Source organism: Molothrus aeneus, chromosome 25, assembly GCF_037042795.1.
Source record: "Molothrus aeneus isolate 106 chromosome 25, BPBGC_Maene_1.0, whole genome shotgun sequence".
Lineage (NCBI taxonomy): Eukaryota > Metazoa > Chordata > Aves > Passeriformes > Icteridae > Molothrus > Molothrus aeneus.
The window spans coordinates 4,315,378-4,332,572 of record NC_089670.1 but is presented as its reverse complement, the minus strand read 5'-3'; the positions used below and the strand labels follow the sequence as shown (position 1 = coordinate 4,332,572).

Below are 17,195 nucleotides of genomic sequence, written 5' to 3'. Positions count from 1 at the left end.
TTCTATTTTAACATTTTGTTATAACCTAAAACTATATTTAACACACTACTTAAGAGAATTAATACAGCATTACTTTCTAACACAACACATATAATATTCATTTTAATATTTGTGAAAAGCCAATCATAAATTATGCATTTTTCACACTCTCCTAACACACTCAGGGACACCAGTGCCTTCCTCATGCCCTCGTGCCCAGTGCTGCTCATGGACACCTCCTTGGCCACCAGGAGCCCCAGCTCCTTCCCCACAGAGCTGCTTTCCAGGCACTCAGTCCTGGCCTGGGCTGGTGCTGTTCCTCCATAGGTGAAGGACCCTGCACTTGCCTGTGCTGAACTTCAAAATGTTCCTCCCCAGCCTGTCCCTCTGAAGGGCTCTCAGCACTCTGGGCTATGGGCACCCATCCCAGCTTTGTGCCATCAGCTGAGGAGGCATCCACCCCTCATCAAAGTCATTGATAAAAGGGTTAAACAACCCTGGGGGACACCAGTGAGAGGCCTGCAGACACATCCATTGCCACTGATTATGACTGGGATTTTCCATTCAGCCAATTCTCAATCATCTCACTGTCCACTCGTCCCATCCTGAGTTTCTCCAGGAGGGTGTTGTGAAACCCAGTGTTGAAAACCTTGCTGGAGTCAAGATGGACAGTATCCACTGCCCTCCCTCATCCATCCATGCAGTTGTTTCATCACAGAAGGTGATCAGGTTTGTCAAGCAAACTTTATCCCACTTCAGATCTAGTTTGAACTCTCTCAACGAGCCCTTCTAACCCCTGGGCTAATATCCTTTTCTCCCTTTGAGACCTCTGTTTCTTTAAACCCCTTACTGTAGACAGCAGAGGTAAAATGTGATTTGTCATTTACATCAATAAATTCTGCATTTCCTTCTCTGTCCTTTTGGCCAGCATTAAAGTAGAACTGATTTAGTTGAATTCTCCAATCCCAGAGGCCCAACAGAACAGAAAAAGGATGGTAACAGGAAAAAGCAGCCATTTGGTCAATGTCTGATCCTCTCTCAGTTTTGCCGATGTTTTAACAGAGATCTTCATGACTCAAAGATAAACGAATCTTAAATTCATTATTTATAAATACTGTGAAATAAAAGATTAATGGTATCACTTCCATCCCTGGAGGTGTTCAAGGCCAGGTTGGAGTGGGCTTGGAGCAACCTGGCCCAGGGGAAGGTGTCCCTGTCCATGGCAGGGGTGGGATGAGATGGGCTTAAGATCCCCTTCAATCAAAACCATTCTGTGATGCCATGATTCTGTAGCTGTGTGGGGGTTTTATTTTTTGGTTTGGTTTGTGAGGGTTTTTTGTGTGTATGGTGTTTTGTTTTTCTTTTTTCTTTTTGTTTGTTTGGTTGGTTGGTTGGTTTTTTTAAAATTTTGCAAGGTGTTATTTAGTGGCTAGAAATTACAAATCTGAAAAACTGGAACAAATAACTTTAGTTTAAGGGCTGGGAGATTTTCACCGCTTTAAACAGGAAAAGGTTGCTTTGCCAAAACTGCATTTCCCATAGTGCACAAGGGCTCTCAGGGCTGGGTCAGCTGATCCAGACACTGAAATGTTCTTTATTTCCTGTGCAGGGCATGGAGATGTACGAGCGGCTCATCCTCCCTTCGTCAGGTGATTGAGAGGCCGGGGACCGCAATTCTGATTTCAGCAATGCCGAGAAGCTGAGCCGATTCACCTGCTCGATATTGGGAAAGGGATGCCATGGAGTAACACCCTGCAGTCAGCCCTAAAACCTCATGGGAACAGGTAGAGGGAATCCTGGGCTCCACCTTTTGTACCACACCTTCTTATTTTTCAAGTTTTGTTGCACGTTATTTAAAAGGGTTACCGGGATTCTTGATTAATTAATATTTTCTAGTAGCTAATAAGTAGCCCTAAGTAATCATTATTTTTGAAGCTTGCTTTCTTTTTGTTTTATACTTTTTGCCTTTTTTTTTTTTTTTTTTTTACAGAGGTTAAGAGGAAACTTTTAAAAGAAAAAAGAGTTTTTCCAGACTGAAGCTGAGGACTTGGGAAAAATACACAAAATGTCTCCAGAAGGAAAAAAGCTTTTCAACATCATTATTTTGGGAGTCTCATTTATGTTTATATTCACTGCTTTCCAATCCTGTGGAAATATCGCAGTAGGTGTCACTTTCAAATCATGCCATGTTTCTATCTCAGTTGTTTATCCTGGCTTGTCTTTTGTGTGCTCTAATGTTGCTTTATTTGGGATTTCCTAATGTGCACAATACTTTGACATCTATCTTCTTTTGGTTTAGTTTGAAGTAGATTAATGTGTTTAACCAAATAATTCTGCAGGTTATCTCTTTAAGATAGCATAGCTATACATAAAACTGAGCCTGACTGCTTGGAAAGTAGAAAAATAATCTCATAAAATGTTTGAGCTTTGAAATAGTGTCTGCTTTAACACTTGTGATGTTAGACAATTGAATTACACTGAGTCTTGTATATTCTATATTGTCCCTTTCAAAATATTTGCCTAAGTTATTATTAACCATGCTAATATTACGGGATTTTCATAATCTAATGAACTAGATATTGAGGGGGAGTATGAGGATAACACCTGACAAATAGATTTCTACAATTGCTAAACTGCCAAGTCACCTTCCAGCTGAAGGAGTTACTTGCTGCTATTTAGTGTCTCTTTGCAGAGCAAAAATTGAGCACAGCATAATCCAAATTTACTGTTACTATTTAAATTTTAGACTCCTGTTACTGCCAGATTTAGCCCTTTAACTTCCTGAGCTGTACTGTTAGTTCTGCTCCTGCAGGGCAGTTAGATTTCAACATCCCCTTTGAGCCCACAGGTCTTACAGCTCTTTTCTTGCATTCAAGAAGGATCCTTGCTGGGTTCAGACAGATAAATGTCCTTCACTGCATTACAGAAAATTACAGAAATATTTAGAGTATCACAGAATAAGACAGAAATATTGCAAAAATAACTACTTGGAGTATTTGTAAGTTCCAGTGCAGTGTGATACTTTCTGTGAGCTCTCAAGGGCAGCCCAACGATCTCAGAAATTCTGCAATGAATTCAGCACCTCACTGAATTGGACTTTGTGATCATGCAATCATGTAATTCATTGTCATAAAAGTCTTTACAAGTGACTTTCAATCAGATCTGCCTGCCAGTCCAACTAACTGCACGATCTCATGATCACTAAAGCTGACTCAAGGGGAAAAAAAGGAACAGGGAAATAATGGGAAGCTGAAAATAATGGAAACTCTTATCAGGGATTCGTAGTTAGGTCAAGTTAAGATTATTCTGAAGCTTCTCCTTTTTTCCCCACTTTTAAAATTAAGATAGTCATACCTATCCACATAAGAAAGGTCTTAAGTGAAAAAGAAGTTTTGTGAAGTGTTTTAGCTCTCTTATAAAATTATGATAAAATAATAAAGTACTAATTTCTTCTTCAAACATAGATGTTTCCTTGCCAAATATCTCCTGCATCTTTGTAGTGGAGGTGGTGTGAGTTGTAATTAACATTTTAAATTCTTTTAAGTACTTTGTAGTGTCTATTAATGAATGATTCTAATGTTTGATACTGACTTCAAACCAATGCAGGTGTTCTCAAAATACAACACAGATTCTAACATATTGCAATGTATGATCTTCTCCTCACAGCAAACTGTTATCACGAATTTAAACAACACAGACTTCCATGGCAGTGGCTACACAAGGTAATTACACAGATTTTCTTCTTACTTTGCTCCTTGCAGGGTGAACTTAGTTACAGTAGAGAGACACTCTCAAGAGATTGCAGAGTTCTGCTGACTTCATAATTTATTGACACACTTAAAGCAGTCTAAAACAGGCTTCTCACAGTTCTGCTCTGAATTATTTCCAGTTGAACTACATATCTGGTTTGCATGTTTTCTTTGTAGGGTGAAAAACCACTGTCATCACATTCTCAACATTTTACCTTAGGAGGCGAGGAAGGTGGAAGTTTAAAAAGAAATAAAACTGCTAACTCAGGGCTTGGTTGTTTGCTTTTGTACATGGTGTTTGTGTAGGACAGGTGGTGTGGATCAGCTCTCAGGAAATACAACTCAGATGTGAAAGGAGCAGTCAGAAAGACAAGCAAAGCCACAAAAAGCCATTCTCATTGTTGCACTGGCAGAGTCAAACTTGTCAGGCATGATCAGGGACCTTCTGCATTCCAAATTAATCTGTCCTGTAGGAAAACCTCATTGCTCCTTTGAAGGGTTTACTGCCTTAATTTAAACTAAAAATGCCACTGGCACAAAATATGTCTGTAAAATTTCTGTGGTGTATCTGGCAGAAGATGAAAACCTCACTGACAAATAAATGAGGTTCTAGAACATTCTTCTCTAGACTTACAGGGTACAAAATACAATAACTGCTGTTCAGGCAGTTTGGCAAATGCATGCTGTAAATTCCAAGATGTCATTGTGTGCAGTAGTTTGGGACTTTACTCAGCAATCCAGGGAATATTGTTCACTCCTGTATTCCCATGTGGAGTGCCATGGGTGAAGGGAACAGAAGAAAGTAGGGAAATGAACCATTGAGGTTTTGCTGTTAAGTTATATATGTACTTAAGTGGATATTTTGAAATCCACTGATCACTCTTAAATCATATTTTAGCCTATATTTTATTTTAAGTATTTAATACTCTGTTTTTTTTAAATTTTTGTAGCATGTCCATTATTTATGGAGTATTGTCTGCATCAAATCTTGTATCACCTTCACTGGTTGCAATAGTGGGACCTCAATTCTCCATGGTTGTTAGTGGTGTGTTTTATAGGTAAGTATTAATTTTGAGGTTTTTCCTACTTCCTCGGAAATATTTCTGCAATTTTTTCACATCTAAGGCTCCTGTGCCATACATGCAATTGTACTGGCTAAGCAAAGCCTCTCACAGAGATACTCCAGGTGTTTAACTGCAGAGTACTTCAGCCTACTGGAAACAGCACATTTTTTTCCACATAATTTCCATACTTTGCTGACTGTGGAATTGAGGTTATAGTCTTAGATTAATAACTATATTTAAAAAATTCTATGTGCTTAGAAGGGTAAAAAGATTTTTCACATACAACCTGTTTTTCAACATTCCTTAGGAGAAAGTAGCTGATTTAGAAGCACCTGAGTGCTTTAATCTGATTGTTAAATAGCACTGTTCACATTAGGTCAGTATTAAATGAACTGATCTCTTCTGTTCTAGCCTGTACATTGCAGTCTTTATCCAGCCAGCTACATGGGCTTTCTACACTGCCTCTGTGCTTATTGGCATTGCAGCTGCTGGTAAGCATTGTTCTTACTCTGCAAACTATTTTTTATGGGATTGGAATATACCTTTAAAATATTTTTATTTCCTGAGCAATATATTCTGTTTCAGTCCTCTGGACAGCCCAGGGAAATTGCTTGACTGAAAATTCTGATGAAAACACCATTGGAAGGAACAGTGGAATATTTTGGGCACTCCTACAGTTCAGGTAAACGTTATTGGTTAATTTCTTTTTTTGGTTGTGTACACATTCTGCCTTTTACACATTTTGCATTGAAAATGACTCCCCTGGGACCTTGCAGTCAGTGGGAAGGAGAGATGGAAGCAATGTTTTTATTGGTGCTGTGCATTACAGAACAGGGAATGAAAGAAAGCTGAATATTGCAATCTCAGCTGCTAAAAAGATAAATTTCTGTTAGGGGAGCATTTGAGGGATGTAACAGCAATTTTGGTTGTGGAGGGCTGTTCCAATTTGTGTCCTTTATTGAGGGAAAAGCTGGTTCTCACTGCCAAGGTGAAGATACTAAAGTTGGACCTGGCAGTCAGAAGCCAGAAAAGAAATCTTGTTTTTGATGGCTTTCTGATATTAAACTCTGAGTGCTGCTCAAATAAAAAATCAACAAAAAGCTCAGAATCAAGAAGGGCAGTGAGAACAAGGCAGGGAATGCTGTGTTGTGGCCATTAGGTGTTCTGTTCAGAGATAGCTGATGCCTCTTATCAGGGGAGTGTAATACAATTAGGATATAGAGAAAAAAAATGAAATTATACAAGAAGATAGAGCTGATGGCTTGAGGAGAGACTGAAAAGGTTGGGACTCTTTCCTGTGGAGGAACAGCAGCTGAGGAAGGTTATTCCAATGTGTTACCCAAAATGTGAGCAGCAGGGGAGCTGAGTGTAGAACTATTGCTCACCAAGTGCTGCTGTGCTGAACTGGGGTCGCTGGGTGAGAATAAGGAGGGGCTGGTTTGAGACAGTTTGTAAAGTGCTTTTTACAGTGAGTGATTAAACTTCTGGAGCTTGCAGCCTGGAGAGTGTGTAGAGCTGGATGGTGTGAGGAGGATTCAAAAGGAATCAAACAAATTCATGGGAGACAGTTGCACAAATTGTACCACCTCTAATGCAGCAGTTCTGAATATTCTCCCAGAATATTTATCTGGGGGGGATACAGGGGAATGAATTGCAGAAATGCTTAGGGTGCTGAGCCTGCATTGCTCGTGCTGCTGTGGGGGTAGGATCCAGGGCTGGGAGAACATCAGCCTGAACCAGCATGCATTTGTCAAACTTTGTGTTTCTAAAGTTTTCAGTTCCAGAATTAACCCCTCAGTATGTTATCAGAGTAGCAATTTCCACAAACCCAGCTGATAGTGGGTTTTACAGTGAGTAAAATGCATGGGTTAATAAGAGGAAAGTTTACTTTAAAACTGTTTAAAATCATTTATTCACAATGACTGTATTTTGGGAAATGGTAGTTAGGGACACAGAATTTCCTTGAGCTGAGCAATCCTTCAGACAAAACACATGACCCTGCAAAGGAAGTATTACAAAATCACCTCCAGAAATATGTCAGCTTTCTAACCTACATGCTTCCAAAATCAGAAGCAACTTCAATGCAGATTTCTTCATTTTTGCCACCACCTTGTGTCTTGATTGATAAAAATGAATACCCAGCATTTTGGGGTAGAATCCTCAAATTTGTTTGAGTTTTATATAGAAGCAGTTGACATGGGGAGTGACTCATGTCTTTATTTCTTTCACGATTGCACAGCTTTGAGATTTTTTTGTTGTTGTTGTATAAAATAGTACTAATGTGGTGTTACTACCCTAATATTTTCCTAGAATGTATTGTTGACCTTTATTCTTTTTGTTTTCAGCTTGATTTTTGGAAATCTGTATATATACTTGGCTTGGCAAGGAAAAACTCACATATCAGGTGGGTACTGCTTGTTTATGTGGCCAACCTTTAAACACAGTAGCATGAATTAACAGATGAAATAATGAACTCCAAAGGGGCAGGAAGCTTATACAAAAGCAGACTTTTTTTTTTTCCCCTTCCAATTTATTGTAGGTAGTCTCTTCTTGGAGATTTTCCACAATAGCTACTCTGGGATTTTCCCTGTGCAGACACATTTGTGCCAAAATACACCTGGGAAAGGTGTTCTGGCTGTGTGTGTAATATTGTACACACTATTCTATTCCAAAGTAAGCTCCTGGTGTGGAGGGTTCTTTAAATCATATTGGAGATTGATAAAGCTGTGAAATAAAGGAAAATAAAGGAAAACCATCTCAGTTTTTACTTCATGTCTGCATTAATTGTGCTGGCACAAAGCACTGTTGGAGGCAGAGGCTGAGATGAGGCAGCACTGCTGGGAGACTGGAGAAAGAACTCTCTTCCCTTCTTGGCATAGTTTATGAGATGAATTTCCTGATGGGATTGAAATTAATGCTGTATTTTTTTCCATTTGATGTTGTGCTTGACTGGCAAAGAGCAGGAACTGAGTAACAGTAGATTTTATTCGTGTTCTTGAGCCAGACAATGTCGAGATTCTGGTTTTAAACCAAAGATTTCAATCAACTGTTCAGGTCAAGCAAAGTAGGGGGATGGGTATTCACTAAGAAAAGTGGTGAAAATAGATTTTAATAACTAAAAATGAGTGCTGTGGGAAGGCAGTGCTCTGTAAACAGGTAAGTTTGATTTTCCTGTTCTATAATTACTGATCATTTTCCTTATTTATTTCTAATGTTGAATATCTACTAGAATGGTCAATTCTTTTAACCTTTAACAGATGATTTAATTCTGCTCTGGTCAATCAGGAATATGATGTTGACTTTTAAATGATAATTATCAGGTTTCAGAATTAACAGAACAGAGAGAACAGTTCACTTCTTGTTTCTATTAGGTCCATCTTTTCAGGTTCTCCACAAATACAGGTTTGGTAATGACACACTGGCTAAATTTAAAGGTCATTTTCTGCATTCTCTCACCTGTAATACAAAGGTTTAAGTGTTATTGGAAATACTGGAGACACTTTGAACCTGGGGGGGATCTCTTATTCTGTGCATTCCAAACTTCACTGCTCTACAGAACAGAGCAATTGACTATGAGGCTGTTCTGCTGTTACGTTTCCCTCTATCTTAAATGTCTTGAGATTCCTCTTTATTAGAAAATTTTATATCAAACCCTAACAGCATTTAAAAATCAAATAGCATTTAAAAATCAAATCTTATTTTACTACCTATATAAAAATAGCAGAGTCATTTCAAGCTGTGAAGCACACCTTCTCTTTTTGGATATGTGATCATACCCAAGTTATTTTTAGGTCAAGTTTGCAAGGGGGAAGTAAATACAAGCATAGGTAATAACTTCAGGGTCATGCATTAGTTCAGTCACAACTCTTTGCTGTTACTGGATTTTTTCCCTCCTTAATACTGGTAATTGGGGGTGGCTTTTGCATTAGATGTGACTGTGTTGCAGTAACCAACTTTTTAGCAGAGTTGCCCCCTCCAGCTGCTGTGACAGTTACTGAGGTTTTGGTGGTTTTAATGCCTGCAGTTTATGATGTCGTGGTGCTCATGCTGGTCAGGAGATTCTCTTAGAAATCTGAGGGGGTTTGGGGCAGTTTATGTCCTGTCTGAATTATATAAGTCTTCAAAGATGTACTTTCTTCTGCTAATAATTTATGCACTTCCTTTAATTGGCTGCTCCTTGGTCATTGCCTTTGCATGGCAGAGAATGCGAGGGACCTCTTTAATTTCCTGATATTTTATTAGCACCATAAAACTGAGACAGGAGTTTGCCAGCAGCTCCATGTGGAAGGTAAGCTAGAAAATTAGTGTGTGTTAAACACTGTAGCATGTGTGTGTTAGTTGTTGGAGGGTAGCTGGATTGGTTTGAATCTCTTCTGCACATCTGCTTATGGCTCTTGTTTGTTTTTCCGCAGAGAGCGATCGCAGAACTGTCTTCATTGCTCTGACTGTTATCAGTCTTGTGGGCACAGTTCTGTTCTTTCTGATTAGGAAACAAGAGGACACAAAAGCTCCAGGGGATGATGATTCCACTAATGAAATCCTGGGGGAGAGCTCGTAAGTGTTGATGGCAATAAATGTTGTCACAGCTCCTGGTTTGTGCTCCTGCTCCGCAAGGAACACTGTGCGTTCACTTCCCCTCTGTGCTGGGAGCAGGAATCTTATCAGCAATCTGGTGGATTCACAGATTCAACAGAAAAGTGTCTGTGTTTTAACAATGAGAATATATGAGAAATTATGTTCTTGATGGGTGAAGTTCAGTACTGCACATGAAGTTTTTTTCCTTTGATAAGCAAGTGCCTTGCAAAAGATAACCTTCACCTCTTCTCCACTGATTATTATTTATCTTGCCCTCATCAGCCCATTTGAAAGGCTGGAATAAACAGAAAATACTCTTTTTTTATAGGTTGTTTTACAAACTAGAACATGTTTTTTTCCTATCTTCTCTAAGTATATATTCCACCCTGATAAATACATTAGAAATGCACAGTTACACAGATTCAGTGCAGTTTTGCCTGAGGCATCAGCTTAAATATTTTTGCTTTATTTAAAGAACAATGAAAATGTTAGAAAAACATCAGTGAGCATGCCTGTGGAAAAAATGTTGAAAGCTAAAAATGTTCAAAAGAAAGATTCTATTAAGCAAGCATTCACCAGTGCAGGCAGCAAATAGATTTTGTGGTTATTTTAGATCTCAGAAACTTTTAAAAATACATTGGCACATTCCAGTAGAAAATGTACAGAAAGTTTGAAAAATGAAGGTGCCTTCCAGCACAGCAATAAAGTGTGATTATTCTTTTCCATTTTGACCAAGTAATTTGTTTACCCAGGTCTGCACGAAACAAAATGATGAGAGCAGTGGCTGCCTTCAGTAAGTACAATTTCACATAAGAGTTGCTTCAGCAGAAGCTGGCAGCTCTCTGTGTTTGTGCTGATGATGTGATCATGTACAAACCACTTCAATCACATACCTGAGTGGTCCAGGAGAGATTTGGAGTGTTCCTCCTTTGATGTGATTTCAGATCCAAACTGCTTTACAACAGCGTCCTTGTACAGATGAGCACAAAAGGAGCAGGTTACTCCTTGGGAAAGGCAGTGAGACTGAAAAACAAAAATCAACAAACATATGAAGATAAAAAGAAGTCAAATAGGTTGTTTGATTTTGTCACCAGTTAACAGTTTAGAACTGAAGCATCTGCAGTTCCCTTTGAAGCTTGATGTGTTCTGCCTGAGACTGTTAAGTTTGTTGTGAGGATGTGGGGATCTTCACTGAAAATCTGTTTATCTTTTCAGGAGACAGTTGCCATGAACTGAGAGTACAAAAATACAGAGAGCAGAAAATTGTCTGATAATTGAAAACTGTGTATCTCCTCTTTAATATTTCCCCCACTGCATTTCTTACAAAACACAATTTTTGGATGGCACATTTCTTCTAGATGGGAGATTGGGGTTGGTTTATTTGACACTCTGTTGTAATACACAGTAAATAAAACTTGAATACACCGTTTGTATAATAACCAATTTTTGCTTTAAGCAAAGAGCAAAAGTAACTGTAGATTATCTTAGTAGTATCCTCAGAAGTTTTATTAATTTTCTTTATTATTTCCTTACAGAGAAATCTATTACACTGAGCTTCACCAAAGAGATGCTGCTTCTCAGTGTTACCACAGCCTACACAGGTATGAAGCCAGCAGAGTTTCACCATGGAGCACTGGCAGGGCATTGTTTGGGATTTTAACCCCAGACTGGAACTTTAATCCATATCTCTGCAAACATTATTTAGATATTTTAATTATTTTTGGGTTACTCTTGATGTTTTTGTGTCCTGGTGAATGTTTCTGTACAGGAGGAGGGGTGCATCCAAACCTGCAGGTGCTGGTTCAGTAAAATTCTGGGTCCCAAAGTGAGAGGCAAAATTTACAGAGCTGGTTTTTTATGGGATTTGATATTGCGCTATCAATAGATTGGAGATTGTTTAATGCAGCTCTATTGCATTTGAATTACAGAATTGTTTGTACATCATCCCTTCATTAAGCCATGGGAGACTCCCTATGCTCCTCATTTTAGTCTTTGTTCTGTTGGGAACCAGCTTTGTAATTTCCAACTGTTTTTATCAATAGGATTTGCTGTGGCAAGAGTTCTCACTCTTTTCAGCAACTTTCAGTTAAACTTGGTCTGCCACCCTTGGACCAATATGAGTTGTAAAATAAAAATGTATTTTTGCCATATAAGTGATTCTTCCACCAAAAAAACCCTATAAAATCCTTGAGGGTTTTTTTTTGGGGGGGTGTTTCTTGCTCCTTATTTGGCTTCAGATGTAGTTTTGTTTATGATCAAATCAGGTTGTTTTATAAAATAGATGCACTTTCAGAACCTAAGCTCTGAGTCACCTTTAGGAAAAATTGTTGTTATGTGAAAATAAAAATGTAGATGTGAACAAAATATCAACATTGCAGTTTACAGCAGCTCCTGGTAGAGAAACAGCAGGAGTAACTCTGGAGTTGGGTTGCTGCAGCCACTAATCTGAGTTACAAATTACTTCACAGCATCTCCAGTGTTGTGTTAACCCAGATTGATTCGCATGAATTCCTCTGGGGATGGGAATGTGGAGCAAGATAACAAGGGAAGGGAGTCAGTCAGGTTTTGCCTGAATATCCTGAAATTTGGGTTTACAGGTGGCATAAAAATAACTCAGTCCAGACTGGGGAAAAAAATATCTGCTGCCATCTTCTGGATCTGGGTTGGTGTTGCTGCTGTCTGTAGGAAAACAGAAAATTCCCTAAGGCCAACAAGGGCTTTTATTCCAAAATTACTGGGATTAGGATACTCCAAGTGCACCCCTGCTATTGAAGCCATGCAGTCCATCCAGGCAGGGCAGGGTGAGCTGTATCAGCATTTGGCTGTAGCCAAAAAGCAAAGGATGTAAATGAGGAAGTTATTTTAAGCTGTGTTGTTTTAAATACACTTTCTTATTGAGTTGGTATTTTTATATTAATGGTTGCTCATGGTAATGTTAGCTGGGTCAGTGGTGTCACCTTGCCTCACACTAATGGCAATAGAAAGGAAGAAAGAGGATTTAAAAGAAATAGCAGTTGTTCTTTCTCAGCTTAAATTCATTATGTATGTATAAAAAAGTTCATTTTAGGACTCTTAGCTCCTTATTGGTATTTGAGGCTGTAGGGACTTTTAGGAATGCCATAACTTGAAGCGGGGTGGGAGATCTTTAAATGAAATTGTGCCTTATTTCTTCAATTACTTTGTGTTATTTCAGATGGCATTTTTTATTTGATAAAACTCCAGAGTTTTTGTAGAAGTAGAAATATAAACTGTATGTTTATATTCGGTTAATATAACAAAATATAAACAAATATATATATAATAAACAAATATAAACATGTATTTTATATATTGTTGAATATAAACATTTTAGGTGTTGGGCCAAGAGTAGCAGCCCTGAACCTGGGTGCCTGTGACACCAATTAGTGACACTTTCCTAATGTGGTTTTTAGGAACTGGTATAGAAGAATATAATAATTACACCATTTAAAATTCCCTCTTTGCTTTTATTACCCACATCTAATTTAAATATATTCTTTGAAAGATACCTGATGGCAAACCGGCCTTTAGACATAAAGATTTTTTCATTACTTTTATGAGAGTGCTTCTGTCAGTTCTGTCTGGTTTTTTCCCAAGGTTTGGTGTTAACATTCTTTTCTGGAGTGTATGGAACATGCATTGGTGCTGTGAATAGGTTTGGCAGTGAAGAGAAAAGCCTGATTGGTCTCTCTGGTATTTTTATTGGTGTTGGAGAAATCTTGGGTGAGTCTAAACTTGCTACTTAGGCTGATGCAGTTATTCAAAATGGGGTTTTTTTGTGTTTTACTCAATAGTGTGTTTGGAGCTTCCAGCAATAATTATGTGAACACAAAATGAAATAGCAGCAATACAATTGGCACTGTGGTTCCTCACTGCACTGTGAATTATACCTTGCACTCTGTAAAGTGGATGTAGACCAATTCTACTATTCTGCATTCCTCTGTGGAGGAATAGACAGACTTCAAATGTGAGAAACACTGGGCTGCAGCGTTATTGGGGAATTGAAACCATTTTGCTATTTTAAATAGCATTATGTTTGCATTTTTATTACTTCTCGAGTGATATAATTTTAAATTTTTGAATAAATGCTTACACGAAGGATTTCTTTCTTTAAAAAGTTTGCTTGTGTTAAATGAGGTGTGGTATTTGAATAAATCTGGCTGCAGGTAATATTCATTAAGTAAATATTTCTTTTTTTCTGTAGACTCAAGCACTGAGGTGTTTAGCAAAAAAACCACTGTTCATTAGCAGCTCAGATCCATTGAGTTGCATGCTGTTCAATTAAGAGCTGAGCACAGGCTGTCCATTTTCACTTAGTGATGTTGCAATACTGAGCTGCTGGTTAAATACTTGCCAAAAGGTGAAATATGTTCATCAGCCCCCATCTGATCAATCTCCTGCCCCATTTCCCTGCAAACTCCTTGGGGCTGTTTGCATGTCAGTCAATCTTTGTTATCCAATGTGGGAACGTTTGTAATTTAAATTGTCAGTATTTAAATCTCCACTTCTGATTGAATTCTCTTTTCTGCTCCTGCAGGGGGAGGAATCTTTGGCTTGCTCAGCAAGAAGGGTCGCTCTGGCAGGAACCCAGTGGTGATGCTGGGCATCCTTGTCCACTTCATAGCCTTTTATTTAATTTTTTTCAACATGCCAAATGATGCCCCCATTGCTCCTATGGAAGGAACAGATCAAGTTGCTTATATGATTCCGAGGTATGTGGGATTTTTCTTTTGCCTTTGGCTGCTGTAACTCAGGATGTGCATAAAACAGCTTGTTTCTCTACAGAAAATGTCTTGAAGTTTTTTTTCTGTGTAGTGACTAACTCCCTGGAAAAAGCTTTCAGGAATTCTGTTTTTGTTAAAGGTAGATATTCCACCAGTGTGCACCCAATTTAGGAACTTGAATGGCATAAGAATAAAAAGCCTGGGGATGAATAATAGCAGTTGTGTCACTTGACAACTGATGTTTCTGACATGTAGCACAATAGCAAGACCAGCATCTATTGTAGTGGGTGTTAAGAATTCAGTTTATTTTAAAACAGTCTTGGGCTCAGTTTTACATCAGGGAGCACCAGCCTTGCCCTGTTGCACTGGTTTTTAAAGTCTTCCAGTGCTTATTGTCAAATTCCACTTGGTGTGACTGCAGCCTGTCCCTTCCAGCACTGAATGTTTGGGGGAAGAATATAGAAAGCTTTCTTATCTCATCATTACCACTTTCTTTTGGGCTGTACTTTTACCAATTGCTGTGAAAATCCTGTCCTGTCAGTTTTGCAGACCCAGCTGCTAACTTGCATTCTAAGCATTTGTGCCTGTGCAGGTGACTGGTCTTAGCTGGAGTATTTTTCTGCCAAATGAATTGGTATTTCTCTGACATTCCTGCAGATTTTTGAACTCACCATGTGCCTCAGCTTTTAATCACTGCTGTGTGGGTTTTGTGGCTCCAAGCACTGAAACCTTATTTTAGTGATTCTAATTCAGTGCAGGTGACTGCAGGTAACAGTAACAGAAGTCTTGGCATTCAAGAAATTAAAGCTGATGAAATGACTCCTCTTGCCAAGTCAGGCATTCCCAGTTCTTTTCTGGGGAAATTAAAAGTGTGATAACTTTCTTCCATTCCCACTTTCCAAATAAGCCTGCCAGAAACAGTTTATAGATGTGTGAGCTGTTTGAAGGAATGGCTTTTAAATTGGACTTGCTCTCTCTTTAAGCAAAGAGGTGGCCATGCTCTGCAGCTTCCTGCTGGGGCTGGGGGACAGCTGCTTCAACACCCAGCTCCTCAGCATTTTGGGATTCCTGTATTCAGAGGACAGTGCTCCTGCCTTTGCCATCTTTAAGTTTGTCCAGGTATTGCCTAACACAACCTTTTGGAAGCAGGATTGTTGGGATGTTACTGAAATACTGGGTTGGGCTTTTTAATCAGCTGAGAAAAATGTTTCTGCAAATTATTTCATGCTGGATTTTGGTGAAAAATAGTTTTGTTAAGCTGGAAACAGTTTCTTAAAGCTTTGTCTGTGTTTTTTCTAGACTAAGTGGTTTGAAATACCAGAGATTTTGGTAGTGGTTTTACCATTTGAAATACCAGCTTGCAATGCTACAAACACTTTGGAGTTTGGTGATCATTTTCTACAGTTGAATGCTGTTTAAATAACAAGTAGAAACTAAATCTGTTGTGGGACATGCTGAGACATATGTTGAGGTATAATGAAGCCTTAAGATTCTCTGTCTACTACAAAAGCATTCTGAGAGCTTCATATTAAACTGTCTCTGTGTCACTTTGATAATCCTTCTGTAGCAGCACCAGCCTGGAAATCTCCACTGATCATCTTTTCCCTTTGTTTTTCCTCTCAGTCCATCTGTGCTGCAGTTGCCTATTTCTACAGCAACTATTTCCTGCTGCAGTGGCAGCTCCTGATCATGGTGCTGGTGGGATTCTTTGGAACAATCACCTTCTTCACTGTGGAGTGGGGAGCAGCAGCAGCTCTGGCTGCCCGTGGCTCTGACTACAGCAGCATCTGATCGCTGTGCCAGGAGGAACAGCACGTGGGCTTTGGGAAGTGTCAGAAGGGTGAAAAGTTGCTGCAGAGGTTGAGCTGGAGGAAGCTGCTGCTTCAGTCCAACTGAATGTGAAACAGGAGGAAAAAAAATGCCACATTTGAAAGGCTTTTATTCCTTGCTTTGGTCATCTGAGCGTGGTATTGTGTTGTTACAAATCTGGTATTGGGAATAGCAGGAAATGTAGGGACCCATGTATTGAACAATTCTCTTCTGAGATGTCCCTTACAGAATGTAATTGCCTAATTTCACTCTACCATGCTCTACAGAATTAGTTTGGGGTTTTGTCCCTTAAATTATTTTTCCTATATTCTAGTTCTGCAGGCATTTGAATTCCTGTATTGAATGAGTGATATTTTTATAAGGTAGATTATATTGCAGATCGTGTCTGCACAGCTGAGAAATCAATTTGACATTGAATTTTTCAACAATTAGATGTGAGGAAGTATTTCTGTGGGAAATGTTGCCTTATTCTGTATCCTTCAACTCCTTGTTTCCCAACCATTTGTTTATTAATCTATTTCATGTGCTTAAGTTATCAGGTCCATTGGGGTTTTTTGTTTGGTTGGGTTTTTTTCTGTTGTGGGGTTTTTTGGGTTTGGTGTTTTTTGTTTTTTTGTTTTTTGGGTTTTTTTTTGTTTTTTTTTTTTTTTTTTGTTTTTTTTTTGTTTTGTTTTTTTTTTGTTTTGTTTTGTTTTGTTTGTTTTTTTGTTTTTTTTTGGTAAGGAAGTCAATCAGGTTATAGTGTGACATGATAGATTTTTACAAGAATTTGAAGAAATCACCCTTGGCCATCTTAAGGGTGGGATCCCAAGGTGAAATATTGATGGTGGAAAACAGCTTCTGGCTCAGCATCTCAGAATTGAGCTGTGTTGGGAAAGATGCTGAACCTTCCTCAGGGTATTGCTTTATGAAGGACCATAATCCATGGAGGACCATAATCTAGAGTTTCCCTCCCAGAACCCCAAATAGTTCTTTTGAGTTCAATGACATTTTCATCACTGATGGAAATCTGTGATGGGAGCAGTAAGACAACTTCTAAAAATAGAAATAGTGTCAGAATGTGAACTGTCAGAACAATATTGCAGTGTTTATTCTACTGCATAACCTGAAACACTTGTCCTCAGTTGTTTTATTCAGTCTGTTTTGGGAAAATGGAAGTGTAATTGAAGTGTAATCTTACTCCACCAAATAGGAAAGCAAGGTTACAGGCATAGTAACTGAATTTTAATCCAGAACTGTTATAGGTGATGTAACAG

At 38.7% G+C, this 17,195-nt stretch overlaps 1 protein-coding gene across 2 annotated transcripts; it reads left to right on the top strand.

The window, feature by feature from the left end:
• Nucleotides 1–1,598: 1,598 nt before the first annotated feature.
• On the top strand, nt 1,599–16,384 carry MFSD11 (major facilitator superfamily domain containing 11). Of its 2 annotated transcripts, none has more exons than XM_066565645.1 (14): nt 1,599–1,763; nt 1,970–2,140; nt 3,646–3,701; nt 4,679–4,786; nt 5,204–5,283; nt 5,378–5,474; nt 7,138–7,196; nt 9,205–9,346; nt 10,120–10,160; nt 10,903–10,968; nt 12,983–13,108; nt 13,923–14,097; nt 15,093–15,228; nt 15,733–16,384. In XM_066565645.1, the coding sequence occupies exons 2-14, from the start codon at nt 2,045–2,047 to the stop codon at nt 15,898–15,900; spliced, it is 1,350 nt and encodes a 449-aa protein (XP_066421742.1). In that variant the 5' UTR covers nt 1,599–1,763; nt 1,970–2,044; the 3' UTR covers nt 15,901–16,384. The 2 variants fall into 2 exon arrangements, with proteins under 2 accessions (XP_066421742.1, XP_066421743.1); XM_066565646.1 differs by having other exon boundaries at nt 1,604–1,628.
• Nucleotides 16,385–17,195: the final 811 nt, after the last annotated feature.

Bases quoted from the DNA above. Each gene is read 5' to 3' on its own strand.
- MFSD11 (XM_066565645.1), top strand. From the start codon at position 2,045: ATGTCTCCAGAAGGAAAAAAGCTTTTCAACATCATTATTTTGGGAGTC. The intron at 2,141-3,645 runs GTAGGTGTCACT...TTCTCCTCACAG, and splicing joins AATCCTGTGGAAATATCGCA to CAAACTGTTATCACGAATTT. The intron at 5,475-7,137 runs GTAAACGTTATT...TTTTGTTTTCAG, and splicing joins TGGGCACTCCTACAGTTCAG to CTTGATTTTTGGAAATCTGT.